Source organism: Lithobates pipiens, unplaced genomic scaffold (genome assembly GCF_037356315.1).
Source record: "Lithobates pipiens isolate NorthernLeopardFrog02 unplaced genomic scaffold, aLitPip1_a1.2 Scaffold_19, whole genome shotgun sequence".
In the NCBI taxonomy this organism is placed as follows: domain Eukaryota; kingdom Metazoa; phylum Chordata; class Amphibia; order Anura; family Ranidae; genus Lithobates; species Lithobates pipiens.
Window position 1 is genome coordinate 155,145,687 of NW_027507764.1, and position 15,806 is coordinate 155,161,492.

At 45.0% G+C, this 15,806-nt stretch overlaps 1 protein-coding gene across 1 annotated transcript in view; it reads left to right on the forward strand.

Annotated features, from left to right (window-relative positions):
• Nucleotides 1-15,806, forward strand: part of UBE2E2 (ubiquitin conjugating enzyme E2 E2) — a 327,402-nt gene that overhangs the window by 49,141 nt on the left and 262,455 nt on the right. The window contains exon 2 of the mRNA XM_077491414.1: nt 9,440-9,624. Coding sequence (XP_077347540.1) covers nt 9,449-9,624 — 176 coding nt within the window. The 5' untranslated portion in view covers nt 9,440-9,448. The remainder of the gene's footprint in view (nt 1-9,439; nt 9,625-15,806) is intronic.

Below are 15,806 nucleotides of genomic sequence, written 5' to 3' on the forward strand. Positions count from 1 at the left end.
CAGCACACTGACAGCTTCCTAGAGCTGCATTGAAGCGCTTTGTTCTCATTAGTCAGGATAACATAATGTCAGCCTGCATCTGTGAAAGCTTTTCCAAACTGTTAAACATCATACTCGCTCCTTAAATTTGTTACAAACGGCCGTAAATTGATTCCTGCAGCTATCGGCGCCTTCTCCTAAAGTTCTATTGCCCAGAAACAAATATGATAAAATTCGTTAAGTCTGCGAGCGAGCGATCCTGTTGTAAAATTTAAACGTAAGTGATAAAATGTGATTATTCTGCAGCAGCTTCAGGCCGAACGATTTACATGTCACGGAATGTTTTATAGAAATGTAACAGGTTTAGACGCAAATTGGAATGCATGCAAATTATGGTTTATTTATTGATCTGCTAATTTTGGGTGAATGCCTACAGGTGAGAACACTACACCAATGGAATCGCCTAGGGATGCCAACAGCTTTTCTTATCTCTGGGTGACTCTATTGGTGAGGTCTTTGTACTGTAAACAGAACTAAACCCTCCTATCCTTTAGGCTTGTTTCACATGGGCTTCAGCTTGTATGAGAACAGTGTCAACACCAAGCTTCAACAAAGCATTTGTAGAGCTTTCAGCAAGCTTTGTTGAAGCTTTTAAAGTACCATTAATTTCCAACACAAAACAATGGGGCAGCGCTGCAAAGCGCCACGGTTTTAACCCTTTTTCGGCCACTAGTGGGGGCTAAAACTGCCCCGCTAGCGGCCGCATAGCGCCGCTAAAACGATGGTAGAGCGCCGCTTTATCGCCAGAGCATGCAGCGCCCCAGTGTGAAAGTAGCCTCAACGTTGAACACAGCTCCTAATGGAAGTGCTGATTGCCACATTAAACAGGCTTGCAGGCTTCAGCACTTCTTGAAGCTTGTTGAAAGCCTGCTAGAAGCTGGCTTACCCCATTTCTGCCCAGGCCAATTTTCAGCTTTCAGCGCTGTCACACTTTGAATGACAATTGGTCAGTCATTTGACATTGCACCCATAAGACATTTTTATAATTTCTTTACACGTTTAGAGATTTCTTTTGGTGGCATTTGTGCACCACCGGGTTTTTTTAAATTTTTTAGTATACAAAAAGGGACTGAAAGTTTTTGAAAAAAATTAAAAGTTTTTCATAGTTTGTTATACAATTTTGCAAACAGATAATTCTTTTTCACTGATGTGCACTGATGAGGCTGCACTGATAGACGACACTGGTAGGTGGTATTAATAGGCAGCACTGGTAGGCGGTACTAATAGGCAGCACTTATAGGTGACACTGATGAGGAGGCACTGATTGGCAGCACTGGTGGGCACTGTTGGGACTACACTGATAATCGGTACTCTGACAAGCCAGCTATTGGCCCTCCTCTCCTTGCGCTGTCAGTGAAAAGATAGAAATGCCGATAACTGGCTTTTGTTTACATCATGATCAGCTGTGATTGGAGACAGCCTATCACGTGGTAAAGGGCTCCTGATTAGCTCTATACCCCGATCTGTGATCAGCGGGCACAATCAGAGGAGGATGTCCTATGGCAAGTGATTAAAGTGGCAATCAGCACTCCCAATAGAATGTTCAACATTTACAAACTGAAGTTGAATGATACTTTAAATCCTTCAACAAAGCTTGCTGAAAACTGCAAATACTTTGAGAGAGCTTACTGTTCACGCAAGCTGAAGCCCGTCTGAAACAGTCCCTATAGGGAGCTGCCATATTAGGCTTCATGTACACTGCCAACTCCTAGTTTTTTTGGCCAAAGCTCGTAAACTCAACTCCATAAAAGCCTAAATGTCCATGTGCCCATAGGCTTTTAGCAGAGTTTAGGAGCTGCCACGTTTAAAGCGGAGGTCCACCCTAAAATGGACCTCCGCTCATCGGAATCCCCCCCCCTCCGGCGCCACAATCGGCACCTTTCAGGGGGGAGGGGGGTGCAGTTACCTGGATAATCCAGGTAACTGCACCCACTTCCGGGCTAGCTCTCTGCGGAAAGGGGCGTACGTTACGCCCCTTTCCGCAAGCGCCCGCCCCCTTCAGCAAGTGCCCCGCTGCCTGCTGGGAAACACACAGCTCCCAGAGGCAGCGGGGACCGTCCGTATTGCGCCGCGCGGCTCGCGCATGCGCAGTAGGGAACCGGGAAATGAAGCCGAAAGGCTCCATTTCCTGATTCCCATACCCAAGATGGCGGCGGCACGAGCGAGCGATCGGCTTCGGGTGCCGACATCGCGGGCGCGCTGGACAGGTAAGTGTCACTATTTAAAAGTCAGCAGCTGCAGTATTTGTAGCTGCTGGCTTTTAAAAAAAAAAAAAAAAAACGCGGAGTCCCGGTGGACTCCCGCTTTAAGTGAGGTTAAACCTCCCTCTCCTGAATGCGGAAGAATCGTGTTCAGGATAGGAACGTTTTGAACGTTGGCCACAGAAAAACGCAAAATGTGGCAAAAATGCGCTTTACATTTTCCCACGGCCGCAGTCAGGATAGGCTAGTGTACATGTAGCCTTAGCCTCTGCTTGATCTGCAGTTGCCATGGTGCATTGCATATGATTATCTATGATACCGGCCATTTGATAGTTTGACAGTTCCGTTGAGAGTTAACGTAAGCATACTAGTAACTGTAACAGATATCATTGAAGACATGTCTTAAATGTAACTGCTTTGGGAAACAGATCAGTGGTTTTAATTGCACCTCAAAGTGACATTAAACTCTGGTTTAGAAATAATTCTATTCAAGTATATATTCCTAATTTTAAAAAGCACCTTTTATTGCTCTTAGCCTTTCCTTTTCCCCTTTTTTTTTTTTTTTTTTGCTGCTGTAATCCGCCTTCCTGTTAGACAATGTTCATTCTCCAAGGTTTCCCTGTATGTAGCAACCTAGCCACCCTTGCTTGCTCCGGGATCGGACTCTGGAATTTTTAATGGGCATAGAGCAGTGCACATGACTGCAACCGATGTGCACTGGTGTTCCAAACAAATAATTTAGAGGCAGAAAAAGAAAGGTTCAGGAACTAAACAATTTCATAAAAATGTAACTGAAGGCAAGTTGGGCTTTGTCACTGACTTTTGACTACTTCTACATATGGTTGCTGGAATGCACTGATGTTGTTACCAAGGAAGAATGAAAAAAGGGGCACAATATGGGCCCACTTTCCTGAGATTGTGGCCTTCCCACCCTGGGTTAGTTTAAGCACATTTAATAGCCATAGGGGTATTTGGTAGTTAGGGATGCTGCCCCATTAAGGAGAAAAAACAAGGGATTTCGGGATGAGCCAATCAGGACGCTGGGATAGTTTATAAAAGGGTACCAGGAGAGGGGTTTTCTCTCTTTTCCGGTGGCCACAGAAGGAAGACAGGAGCTCCCTCCAGCCCCAGTTGCGAGCACGTTTATGTGGTAGGGTTACCCTGGATTTCTAGTGGGGAATGTTATTTATATTTAAATATGTGGATTGCTGCTCGAGTTCTAAAAACTTAGCAGAAAGAAAATAGTTTTGTTGAATTTATGATGTTATATGATAATAAGAGCTATGGATAATACATTGTTTAAACCAATAAGGGTGCCGCAGCCAATTATTTTGCCAAAACGGATGTTGTGTGTTAATTAATTGTTTATCTGGTGAAGGTATTTATGTGGGTTTGGCCTACAGTATCAGGGCTAGGAACAGGAAGAACTGCCCCGGTGGTAGCTTGCACCTCCATTAGTATGGTGACTGCTCTGCAGCCACACAGCACTGTGCATTTCTTATACTGGATGTACCTAGCACAGGCATGTAAAAACCGGAGTTAGACTTACCGGTAACTCTTTTTCTAGGAGTCTTCCAGGACAGCCTTTGAGATATAGGGCTCCTCCCTCCGGGACAGGAAACACGTCAAGCCAATTAAATAAAAGGTGTGGTCCTCCAGGCCCTCCTCAGTTTTACTCCAAGAACCGCCGGGAGGCTCTGAAAGACATAACACACTAACAATCATGTTAATACACATCCTCACCACTTAGTCCAATTTAAACAACTTTGGGTGGGAAGCCAGGCTGTCCTGGAAGACTCCTAGAAAAAGAGTTACCGGTAAGTCTAACTCCGGTTTTCTCATATCGTCTTCCAGGACAGCCTTTGAGATGATAAGCAAGGAGCTCACCTTGTCAGGGCGGGACCACTGCCTGGAGGACCTTACGTCCAAAAGTCTGCTCTTTATCAGACCATAAATCCAGACGGTAATGTCTTGCGAACGTTGAGTAGCTGGACCACGTTGCTGCTTTGCAGATCTCCTCCGGAGAGGCTCCAGCCCTCTCTGCCCATGATGCGGAAACCGCCCTTGTAGAGTGTGCCTTAACTAAGGGTGCCTGCTTCCCCTCTAACTCATAGGCTTTAACTATCGCCATTCGTATCCACCTGGCGATAGACGCTTTGGACGCCTTGCAGCCCTTGCGGGCGCCCGAAAAATTAACAAAAAGTGAGTCTGACTTCCTGAAGACCTTAGTGGCTTCTAAAAAAAAAAAAAAAAAAAAAAACCAATAGACTTCTCCTGACGTCTAACAAACTTAAAGATCTCGCCTCATCCTTGTCTGAGGTTGAGAAAAAAGTTGGCAAAATAATATCCTGTGTCCTATGAAAAGTGGACACCACTTTAGGAAGAAAACTAGGATCAGTCTTAAGTACTACCCTGTCCTCTAAGATTAACAGAAATGGCTCTCTGACCGAGAGCGCTTGTAGATCACTGACCCTTCTAGCTGACGTGATCGCTATCAAAAATACAGTCTTTAGTACAATCCACTTAAGTGAAGCCCCCTCTAATGGTTCAAATGGATCTTGGGTCAGAGCTCTAAGAACCAAGGCCAAATCCCAAGTAGGACAGGACTTCATTCTCACAGGCCTGGATCTAGATAGAGCCTTGAAGAAGTTCCTGACAAATGGATTCTGCTGAAGGGAGGACTGAAGGAAAACACTTAAGGCCGCCACCTGTACCTTTAGAGTGCTGATAGATAGGCCCAGTTCTACCCCTGCCTGTAGAAAATCTAGGACTGCCGGGACCCCGGGACTTGCAATCCCCTGTTCTCGCAACCAGGAATTAAACCTCTTTCCTACCTTGGCGTAAATTGCCCTAGTAACAGGTTTACGGCATTCTAACAAGGTCTTAATCACTCTCTCTGAGAAACCCTGTGACCTTAAGATTTGTTCCTCAGATACCAGGCCGCAAGCTTGAGCCTCTCTATCTGAGGGCACAGGATCGGCCCCTGGGAAAGTAAGTCCTCCCTGACTGGTAGAAACAGCGGAGGATGTACGGCCAATCTCTTTATGCTGGCAAACCAGGGTCTCCTTGGCCAAAAAGGAGCTACTAAAATGAGGTCCGTAGTTTCCGAACGGAACTTCTGCAGAACCTCCGCCACCATCCTTACGGGAGGAAAGGCGTAACACAGGCCAAACATCCATGGATTGGCAAGGGCGTCTATCCCCCTGGCCCGATCCTGTGGGTGAACCGAAAAAAATTGTGTCACCTTCCTGTTGCCTTCTGTTGCAAATAGGTCTATTTCTGGCCTTCCCCAGCATGACACGATCTCCTCGAACACTTCCTTGTTGAGGGCCCACTCGTCCTGACCTATCTTCTGGCGACTGAGAAAGTCGGCCAGGAAATTCTGGGTTCCCTTTAGGTGAATGGCTGATATTGAGGACAAATTCTTCTCTGCCCAGCAGAAGATTTTGTCCGCAATTACCTGCAGTGCAGGGCTTCTGGTTCCCCCTTGCTTGTTCAGGTAGGCTACTGCTGTCACATTGTCTGAGCGAACTTGCAGATCCCTGCCATGTAACCGGGACTGGAATGTTTCTATAGCTTTCCAGACTGCCAGAAGTTCCTTCTGGTTTGAGGAACGACCTGTCTCTAGGTTCGACCAGGAACCCTGGGCTAAGGTTCCCTCTAGGTGGGCACCCCAACCCAGCGCACTGGCATCGGTCGTGACCACCACCGTAGCTTGTGGGGACCAGGGAAGACCCCTGTCTAGGTTGACCTGGGCCCGCCACCACCAAAGAGACCTCCTGACTGCCGAGGATAGGGGCATAACCTGATCCAGGCTCTCCTGCCTGCCATCCCAATAACGGAGCATGAGACTTTGTAAAGGACGCTGATGATGTCTTGCCCAGGCCACCGCTGGAAAGCATGATGTCATCAACCCTAGGACTCTCATCACCTCCCTGATCTGGGCTTCCCGACCAGATTGAAGCTGGGCTACCGCCTGCTCTAGCTTGCCGATCTTCTCCTCCGGAAGAAATACTCTCATTTCCACTGAAGAAATCCTGTATCCTAAATACAGGACCTCCTGTGAGGGGGTCAGCTGGGATTTTTCCTGGTTTATCAGCCACCCCAGTGAGCGCAGGAAAACCAAGGCCTCCTGTATGTCCCTCTGCAGCTGTTGGGCCGACTGGGCTATGAACAGTAGATCGTCCAGATATGGGATCACTGTTATAGCCTTGAGCCTTAATGGGGCCAGTGCCTCTGCCAGAACTTTTGTAAAGACTCTTGGTGAGGCTGAAAGCCCGAAGGGGAGAGCTCGAAACTGGAGGTGTAACACCCCCGTGTTCAACCTCACCGCCAACCTGAGAAATCTCTGAGATTCCGGATGAATCGGGATATGCAAATATGCATCCCTGAGATCCACTGTGGCCATGTGACAGCCCTGAAACAGGAATTTGGTTACCGAGAAGATTGACTCCATCCGGAACCGCTTGTATTTTATAAATCTGTTCAGGGGACGGAGATTCAGTATTAACCTGAACTTCCCCGAAGGTTTCTTTACCACAAATACGTGGGAGTAAACCCCCAAGCCTCGCTCCTCCTGAGGTACCTGCACCATTACTTCTTGGTCCACCAGATCCCCCAGAAGAAGAGCCAAAGCCTCTGCTTTCTCTTGGTCCCTTGGTAACCTTGTTACTTGAAAGTTCGGGAGGGGAACTGAACCAAACTCCAACCTGTAGCCGTTCCTTACAAGATCTCGAATGAACGGACTTTCGGTTGAAGCTTCCCACTGTGGGAGGAACTTCCCCAGTCTTTCTCCCACCGGGACGCAGGAGTCACTGGGTTTTAGGGGAGGGTTGAGGAGGATTGAATAAGATACCTCCTCTGCCTCTTCCCTTGTGACCCGTCCAATGCTTTTTGGGGCGAACCTCCCTTTCCTGCAGGTTTTGCTGCCTGGGGCTTCGAAAAAGGCGTTTCCCTTCAGGTCTCTTTTTCCTTTCTGGGAAAGCTTTCTTCCTATCCTGCGTGCGCTCTAACGCCTCTTGCAGGCCGGGCCCAAACAAATGGTCCCCTGAAAAGGGTAATCCACACAACTTTAGTTTTGAAGCTGTGTCTCCTGACCAGGTCTTAAGCCAAACGGCCCTTCTGGCAGCGTTCACTAGTGCTGCTGATCTAGCAGCCAGTTTGACTGATTCTGCAGAGGCATCCGCTAAAAAGCCCACCGCTTTAAACAGTAGCGGAAAGGACTTCAACAGCTGTTGCCTAGAAGTACCTGCAGAAATATGTGATTGTAACTGTGTAAGCCAACACTCCAAGTTTCTGGCCACACAGGTAGCTGCTAGGGCCGGTTTAAGCCCAATGGAAGAGGCATCCCAGGCTCTCTTGAGCAGCAGATCTCCCCTCTTATCCATAGGGTCCCTGAGTGAACCCATATCATCAAAGGCCAAATCTGTCTTCTTAGAGACCTTAGCCAAGGGAGCGTCTAATTTGGGAACCTTGTTCCAGGGATGCACCGCATCCGATTCAAAAGGGAACCTCCTTCTAAGGCTACCTGAAAAAAATGGCCTTTTTTCCGGTTGTTCCCACTCCAGCAGAATCGCCTCCACTAGCGACTTATGGACGGGGAATACCCTGTCTTTCATTACACTCGACCCTTGATACATCATGTCGTGTTTTGAAAGCTGGACCTGTTCTTCTCTGATCTCTAAGGTGTCATATATAGCCTTGAGGAGGTCACCCACATCATCCAAAGACAGCTTGTATCTGGCTGATCTAATGGCCTCTTCCTCCCCCTCAGATTCTGAAGTAGACTCTGTCCTAGAGGAGGCTAATGACCTGGATAACCTCTCCTTATCCACCTCCTCCTCCTGACTTGGTTCGGATAAGGAAGGCATACTCACGGCTCTGGGTAAAGAGACAGAAGGACCCTGCATCCTATCCATCATGTTTTTAAAAGATTGGAAGGTGGATGCAATCTCATCCTTTACGGATGTTAAAACATTGTGACAAGCTGCCACCGAGTCCTCTTTTACCAGGCTACTGACACAATCTGGGCAAAGCGGCTTCTCCCAACCGGTGCCTAACTTAGCCCCACACACGGCACATTTCCTTCTGGGTAAAGGTATCTGGGCTCTGTCCTGTTTAACCTAAAAACAAAGAAAAACAGGGTCCCATTAAAATACCACCCCTGACCACACCACTGTGCTTCTAGGGTCTGTTTAGGAAGTGCCCCCCTTCACCAGCAGGTTCTCCACCCCGGGAAGGTGCTACGGGTCAGAGTGACCCCCCACCCCCCAGTGTAAGTCCTGGTCTGCCCTCACCAAGCTTACCTGAGAGGTACTGGAGCCTGTTGAACCGGAGTCCACCTGCACAACCGCACTCTCCATGGTTCCTGTGTATCACTCAGTCTCTCTGAGCCTTCACACTGCTCCAGGCAACCCTGTAGTCACACCGCCGCGCCCAAAGGACTGGAACGGGTCCTGCGGCGCCCCCTGATGACGCGAATCCGGCGGAAGTGCGTCTCTCCCACTTCCGTACGCCAGAGCGCAAAAACTCCGCCCCGACGCCGTGCGTTCTTACGAACGTACCGCTCACAGTACCCGAACGCCGGTCGGTAGAGCGAACGTCTCCCGCCGCCTCCGACCGACAGGTACGAGCGGTTAGCGCTCCGAGGGGGAGATTGCCACGTATCGGGGTCCCGTTCTCTCCGAACGTTTAAATGGCAGCGGGGACTGAAAGCTACCCTCTCCTCCCTTCATTCGGACCGAGGGGTGCTAAGGGCCAGGTCCATCAAGGCGCTCTCCCCAGGTAAAACCCCTGAGAAGGAGCTCCCCTTACCAGTTCCAAGACGTGCTCCTTCCCGTCCGGCAGGAAACACAAAAACTGAGGAGGGCCTGGAGGACCACACCTTTTATTTAATTGGCTTGACGTGTTTCCTGTCCCGGAGGGAGGAGCCCTATATCTCAAAGGCTGTCCTGGAAGACGATATGAGAAATCTGATTTAAAATTAAAATAGGAATTTTCCAATTCAAATAGGAATAATAAAATTCAGATATAAGTGTGGATCAGTACAGAGTATAATAATTGTTCTTTATTGGCTCTACCTTGTGTGATTATTTAGAGAGAGGAAAAAAAAATCTCATCTTTATTTTTATTGGATGAAAAATCATTATCAATCTGATAATACAATTCTTAGTAACGATTCATATTTTGTTGTCATGTAGATCCTCAAAATGTCAACTGAAGGCCAAAGGGTGGATGACAGTCCAACAACTAGCGGAGGTAGCTCTGATGGAGACCAACGGGATGGGGTTCAAAATGAGCAAGAGCGGGAAAAGGTTCAACCCAAGAAAAAAGAAGGAAAGATATCCAGCAAAACTGCTGCCAAATTATCCACTAGTGCCAAAAGGTAAGCATGAGTTTGTTTCTTTTTTATTATGAATCTGGATCTTGTTACTCATTCTCACACGTGTGAATCTGCTAAATAATATGTACAAGGCAATACAAAATTACAAAGATCTTGTGAAGGTCAAAAATATCATAAATAATTCATTTTATTAGTTTAAAATACAACCTGTATACATGCAAGAATGTGTATTTGTTGAACTATATTTACAACGGTTTTGGGGCCTTGCTTGCTTTCAGATGTTTAGGAGATAGTGGGAGCCATGGTGTCTATGTTCTGTACTTTACCTTTGGTCAGTTTATGTGTAAAAGGTGGTTAATGGCATGTTTTTCTGTAAATCATTCATATATCATAGCAGTTTATGGTTTAATCAAGTAATTCATTGTGGATAGACAGTTTATTTGGAGGATTACGTTGCAACAGGGGTATATACTATATAACCAAAAGTTTGTGGATACCTGATCATCAGACTCGTATGAGCTTGTTGGATATCCCATTACAAAACAATGGGCATTAATATGAAATAAGCCATGTCTTTGCTGGTGTAACAGCTCCCTCTCTTCTGGCAATGCTTTCTGCAAGACTTTGTAGTGTGTCTGTGGAAATTCGTGCCCATTCAGCCAGGAGAGCATTTTGTAAGGTCAATGATGGATGAAAAGACCTGGCTAACAGTTGGATTTCTGAATCATACCAAAAATGTTCAGTAGGGTTGAGATCAAGACTTGAGATCAAGTTCCTCCACACCAGACTCATCAAACTATGTCTTTATTGACGTGGTTTGTGCACAGGGTAAGGGCCGTGCAGGTACAGAATAGGGCCTACTAAATACTGTCATAAGGTTGGAAATACACAATTGTCTAAAATGTCTGTATGCATTAGCACAATGGTCTCCAAACTGCAACCCACACGCTGAATATGGCTTTTGGCTTGCCTTTATCTGACCCATGGAGCACTATTCCTCCCATTAACACAAACAAAGGGGCACCATTCCTTCAATGAGGCATAATTCCTCCCACTGATATAAATGATGGAACACTATTCTTCCCCCTGACACCAGAGATGGGGCACCATTTTTCCTACTGATACCAACTATAGGGCACTATTTCTGCCACTGCCACCAATTATGGGCCCCGCCCCTTCCACTGACACCAACAGCGAGGCATAATTTCTCACACTGACCCCAATGATGGGGCACTATTCCTTCTACTAATACCAATGATGGGGCACTATACCTACCCCTACTAACTACCCCTACCGACTATAGGCACTCTGTCATTTTATTACTCCAATTGGCTTTCAAGCCCGAGGCATTATTTAATTCCACTCACACTTTGGCATTTTTTACTCTTACTGGGCTCAGTCCAGCCCCCTTAAAGTCTGAAGGATGGTAAATTAGGTCTTTGTTTAGAAAGCTAAGAGAGCCCTGTCCTAGCATTAACAGTGCCCTTAACCTCTTCCCGTCCAGGGACATACTGTCACCAGCTGCAGCAGTGATCGAGATATCATTTTCTAGGGTCAAAATTCTGTTCAATGTAAACGTAATCCTAGTAGCTTAGAAAATAAATAATTAAATAAAAAATTAAAATTTTTAGTGCGTCCATTCCCCGTGCTAACTTGCAAATGTGAACATGCATATAGGTCCCACACACATATGTAAATCCCGATTGCATCACACATTTGAGGTATCATCATAAATGTTAACGCGAGGGAAATAATTTTAGCTCCAGACCTCTTCTGTAATTCTGAACTGGTATACTGTAAAGGCTTTTAAAGCATCGCCTATGGAGATTTTTAGGTACTCTGGTGCCGTTCCATGGGTACACACAATTTTAAAGTATGTGATGCGTTTGGTATCTGTTTACTTGGTGCAACATCATCTTTTATATTTACATTAGGGTATTATTTTGTGCATTCAAATTCATTAAAGTGTATTTTTTACAAAAAAAATTTGTTGGAAAAACTGCTGCTCAAATATTGTATGACATAAAAATATGCAATACCCACTATTTTTATTAAGTCCTCTGCTCGGTGAGCTGACTGAGAAAATCAAAGTACAGGGGTTAGGTGGAGGAAGGGTAGGCTTCTCTGAGGAGGATAGTTAATAGGGATCATCTAAAAGCAAACAGAGTAGGAGATAATCATACAGATTGGGGTAGGGAATTCCATAGAGGATTGGAGAGGCTCTGGAAAAGTCCTGGAGGCGAGCATGGGAGGAGGTACGGGGGGGGGGGGGCTAGTTTGGAGGAGGAACAGAACTTCAAGCCCTTTATGGGGAAGTTCTGGTTTAACTGGAAACACTTGAACTTCATAATGTGATAGTATAGTGTATATATTGGATATTGAATAATGGATAGGCATATATTGTATGTGTTTATTGAATATGGCTAAGAGCCAAGTTATATGACCTCTAGCAGCCAATTCAGATATCATGTCTGCTTATTTTAAGCCATGCTGAAAATAAACATCTGAAGAGCTATCTGAAATAGTTTATTTGTCAGACAATAGGTGGTTCTGCTGAGCAGTTTTTGTAAATCACACAATCCTTCCACAGTGGAAAGCCAGGAGGGCAATGCCACATTTTTTATTATTTTTTATTATTTACACATATAAGGTGTCACACAGGAGGGTTTTCTGATTAGGGAACGACAGGAATCATGAAAAAGCGCCTAGGGTTGTGAAATCAAGATACATAAATCAACATTCAATGCAGTTATGTACTCAATAAAGCTGAACTGTGGGAATGTAATACGAAACGACCCCCGCAGTAGATAACAGCCCCGCCCCCCCCCCCGGACTGGTAGGGTTAAATTCTTATGTAGTAGGGGGAAACCATTATTACTTATTTGAGGTGGCTCCTGGGCTCTCCTCCTCTTCCTCCAGCTCTGGTCTGGCCTTGGTATCATGGCGCGACACTCTTAACATGGTAGAGGTAGGGGCAAGCAAGCTCATCCCAGAGCACTTTAGAGAGAGGCTGTGGGGGATCTGTTCCACGGAAAAAGATATCCTGCTGGAGCCACTCTATATTTCCCCTTATCTGGTCCCCTCTAAGGCCTCTATACACAGTTCAAATCTCACCCGAAACATTAATGGGATCGAGCAATCAACTTGGGCACATTCAGCCTGCTATAGCCAACTAGCGATAATTAGAAGTGCCACCAATAAAAATTTTGGCACCGAAAAATGCAGGATGCACTTGGCTGAAAACCAAAAATGACAGTTTTTTTAAATTATTTATATTCTTATATATAATTGTATTATATTCAACTTTTTAATTAATATCATCAATTTAAATAAATATGAATTTATTGTCGGCCATTATCGCACCTTTAGCGCAAGAAAAGCTGAAGAAAAATGTATCCCTTTAAATTCTCATTATGTCTGCACACTGGTTCGTTGGGCTTCCATTGCTCTTAAAAATCCAGCTTGGTGCATTTTTGCATATAAAAATGCACAAAAAATGCACCTCCTAATTCAAATGCATTGAAAACACAGCAAGAACGCATCATTAACGCTCCCTTGTTACGTTTTTGATGCTATTTTTGAGTCACATTACCTATGAAAAACACACCATAAGCACCTTAAATCATGGTAAAATCGGCCCAAAATCACGATAAAATTGCGGCAAAATCTCAATGGATTTGCGGTAAAATTGCGGTGCGTTTTCGGTGTCATCTTTCTCTCTTATCGGCACTGGCCGAATGCTGATAACGCCATTTTCGGCTGGAATTTCGGTGCATCTCTAGCGATAATCGCTGTCTTCTCCTGGCGGGGACGGCTTCCCCTGCTCACCTCCTTTAGCAGACAATTGGTCGGCAGGGGGGATTCCCCTACAAACACTGTCTGTGTTGATGGGGAAATCGTGCAAATTTCTTTGTTACAGAAAAAAAAAAAATTTCACCGTCTATGGCCTGCCTAAGGGGATTCATCCTCTCTATTTGCCCTGGTTCATCATTGTCAGACTAAGGACACTTGTTTCCTTGATAACTGTCTTAGTACCAATGTCCTCTCACTTCCTGTTGTGTCTTCAGGACAGAAAGTAAAAGGAAATCTCCCTACCATGAAAGACTGTTCTATCTGGTAGGGATGCCGAAATCCCAAAACTGCCTGCCAAGAATTACAAATTTTATGGCAGGTAAACTTGTGTCCCTATATGTATTTCACTTGCATTTTACTGTTTATACAGTTATTAAAAAAAGTTTTAACAGCGCCACAGATGTATATAATTAATCAGAATGGACCGCAGCTTTCTCAATATTGACGTGAGTCAGTAGTAGTAAATTAAAGGCAAGATTGGCGCAGGACCCACAGTACAGCATAAAATATAATCCTAAATATAACTATATCTTCTGTGCAAATATGCAAAGCAAACTATCATATATGTGCAAATCAGCAAAACTTGCCTTTATTTTACTACATTTATTATAGCTGCTCATATGTTGCCCAAATATTGTCTATTAAAAGCGTTTTATTATATCCGTTTGAAAAGCCTTTGTGAGCCGATAACTTTGTATGCTGTTTGCCTTTCAACTGTTATAAGTTTGCATTGTTCCCTGCTATCTCAGGGGACTACAAAACGCCCTCTCCCCTTGTTCTGGAGAAGTAAGGGATTGCTAACACACTCCCTGTCCTAGGGCGACAACGCTGCTCAGTACCATTGGCATTACATTTGTTAGAGGCAGGATTACCAGCTAAAAATAAAGGGTAAAAATGTGTGAAAATAAAATAAAATAATGCATTAAATATATCCAAGGAACAGTAAGCTACAGTTCTATTAACTTGTTGTTTTTGGGTTTTGATTCACTTTATGCATGCAAATACCATAAAAAAAAAATAAAAATGAATAATGTCCAGAATAATAATGCTTAGTTATTTAGAGTATGATTTATAAGAAATTTTGATTATGCCAACTGCTGACTATAATGTCATGCACTGCATCATAGCTCTTTATGGTTGCAGCACACCTGCTTGCACAGATGCGACATTACTAATTTTCATGTTGAATCTATGAATATGTGAAATCCAAGCTATATTGTGGCACGTGATTCATTTACATTTAAAATGGTTCTAAAGGTAGAAGGTTTTTTTTATGCATTTATGCATTCTCTGCATTAAAAAGCTTACCTTAGTGCATTCTCTGCATTTCTTTCACCTCTGCTTACCTTAAGGGTGGTATCTGCACATTTCAGAAAATTGCCTATCCAGCAGATCCAGTATTGTCCCGATGAGATCCTCTGAATCCCGGCCACAGCTCTGTCCCGCGCTGCTATGTTCTTTCTGATGTCATTGAGAGGCTGAAGGCTCTTCTTGGTTTAGTGGGTGGGCCTCCCAATGACACACCGATAGGCCTGCCCCCTCCTCACCTGAATGAAAAACGATGCCTCCTGGGATATGTGACGTGCATATCCCAGGAGGCACAGCGGGAAGTGTTCACATGGTTTGCCTAGGCGAATGACATGCTTGGGGAGGTGGGCCAGACAGTTTTCTGAAAAAAAAGAAAAAAACTTGCATAGATATTACAGAATGGGAGGAGTGGTGGAGTGGAGGGAAGTTGGTTAGGAGAGCAAAGATCCGTTTTAATGTAAAACACCTTGTGTGTGCAATCCAGCTCCCCCTTATACCAACCCAAGCTTGAACTCAACCAAGCACTGTGCTGAAGAGCTGTTGCCCTTTCTGCGCTCTTTCTCCTCAAAGGACGTCAAGGTAGCAGCTGGAGCCATTGCCCCCCCAGCATGTGAGGAGGGGGCAGAGCCAAGCCGCACTCTGTGTGCCAATGGACACACAGTCTGCTGCTCGGGAGTGAGCCTTCACAATAACCCCCATAGCAAGCAGCTTGCTGTTGGAGCACTCAGAAAGGGGGAGGGGCCAGGATCGCCAATTTGGGTCCCAGAAGAAGAGGATCGGGGCTGCTCTGTGTAAAACCATTACACAGAGCAGGTCAGTATGACATGTTTATTTATATTTTTTTACATTTACGTTAACTTTAGAATCACTTTAAAATGATTTTCACAAAATCTCAGTTGTTCATCTAATTTACGTTTTTATTTGAAAAATTGTGTAGCCACATTGGGTGTAGTAGGTCTGATTTGTAATCTTTTTGTTTAGACTTTAGAAAACCTCATTCTAAACAAAACCATATCCTTATCTTCTAAAGAGATGTTAAGACTTCTCCTAAGATAATCACCGTT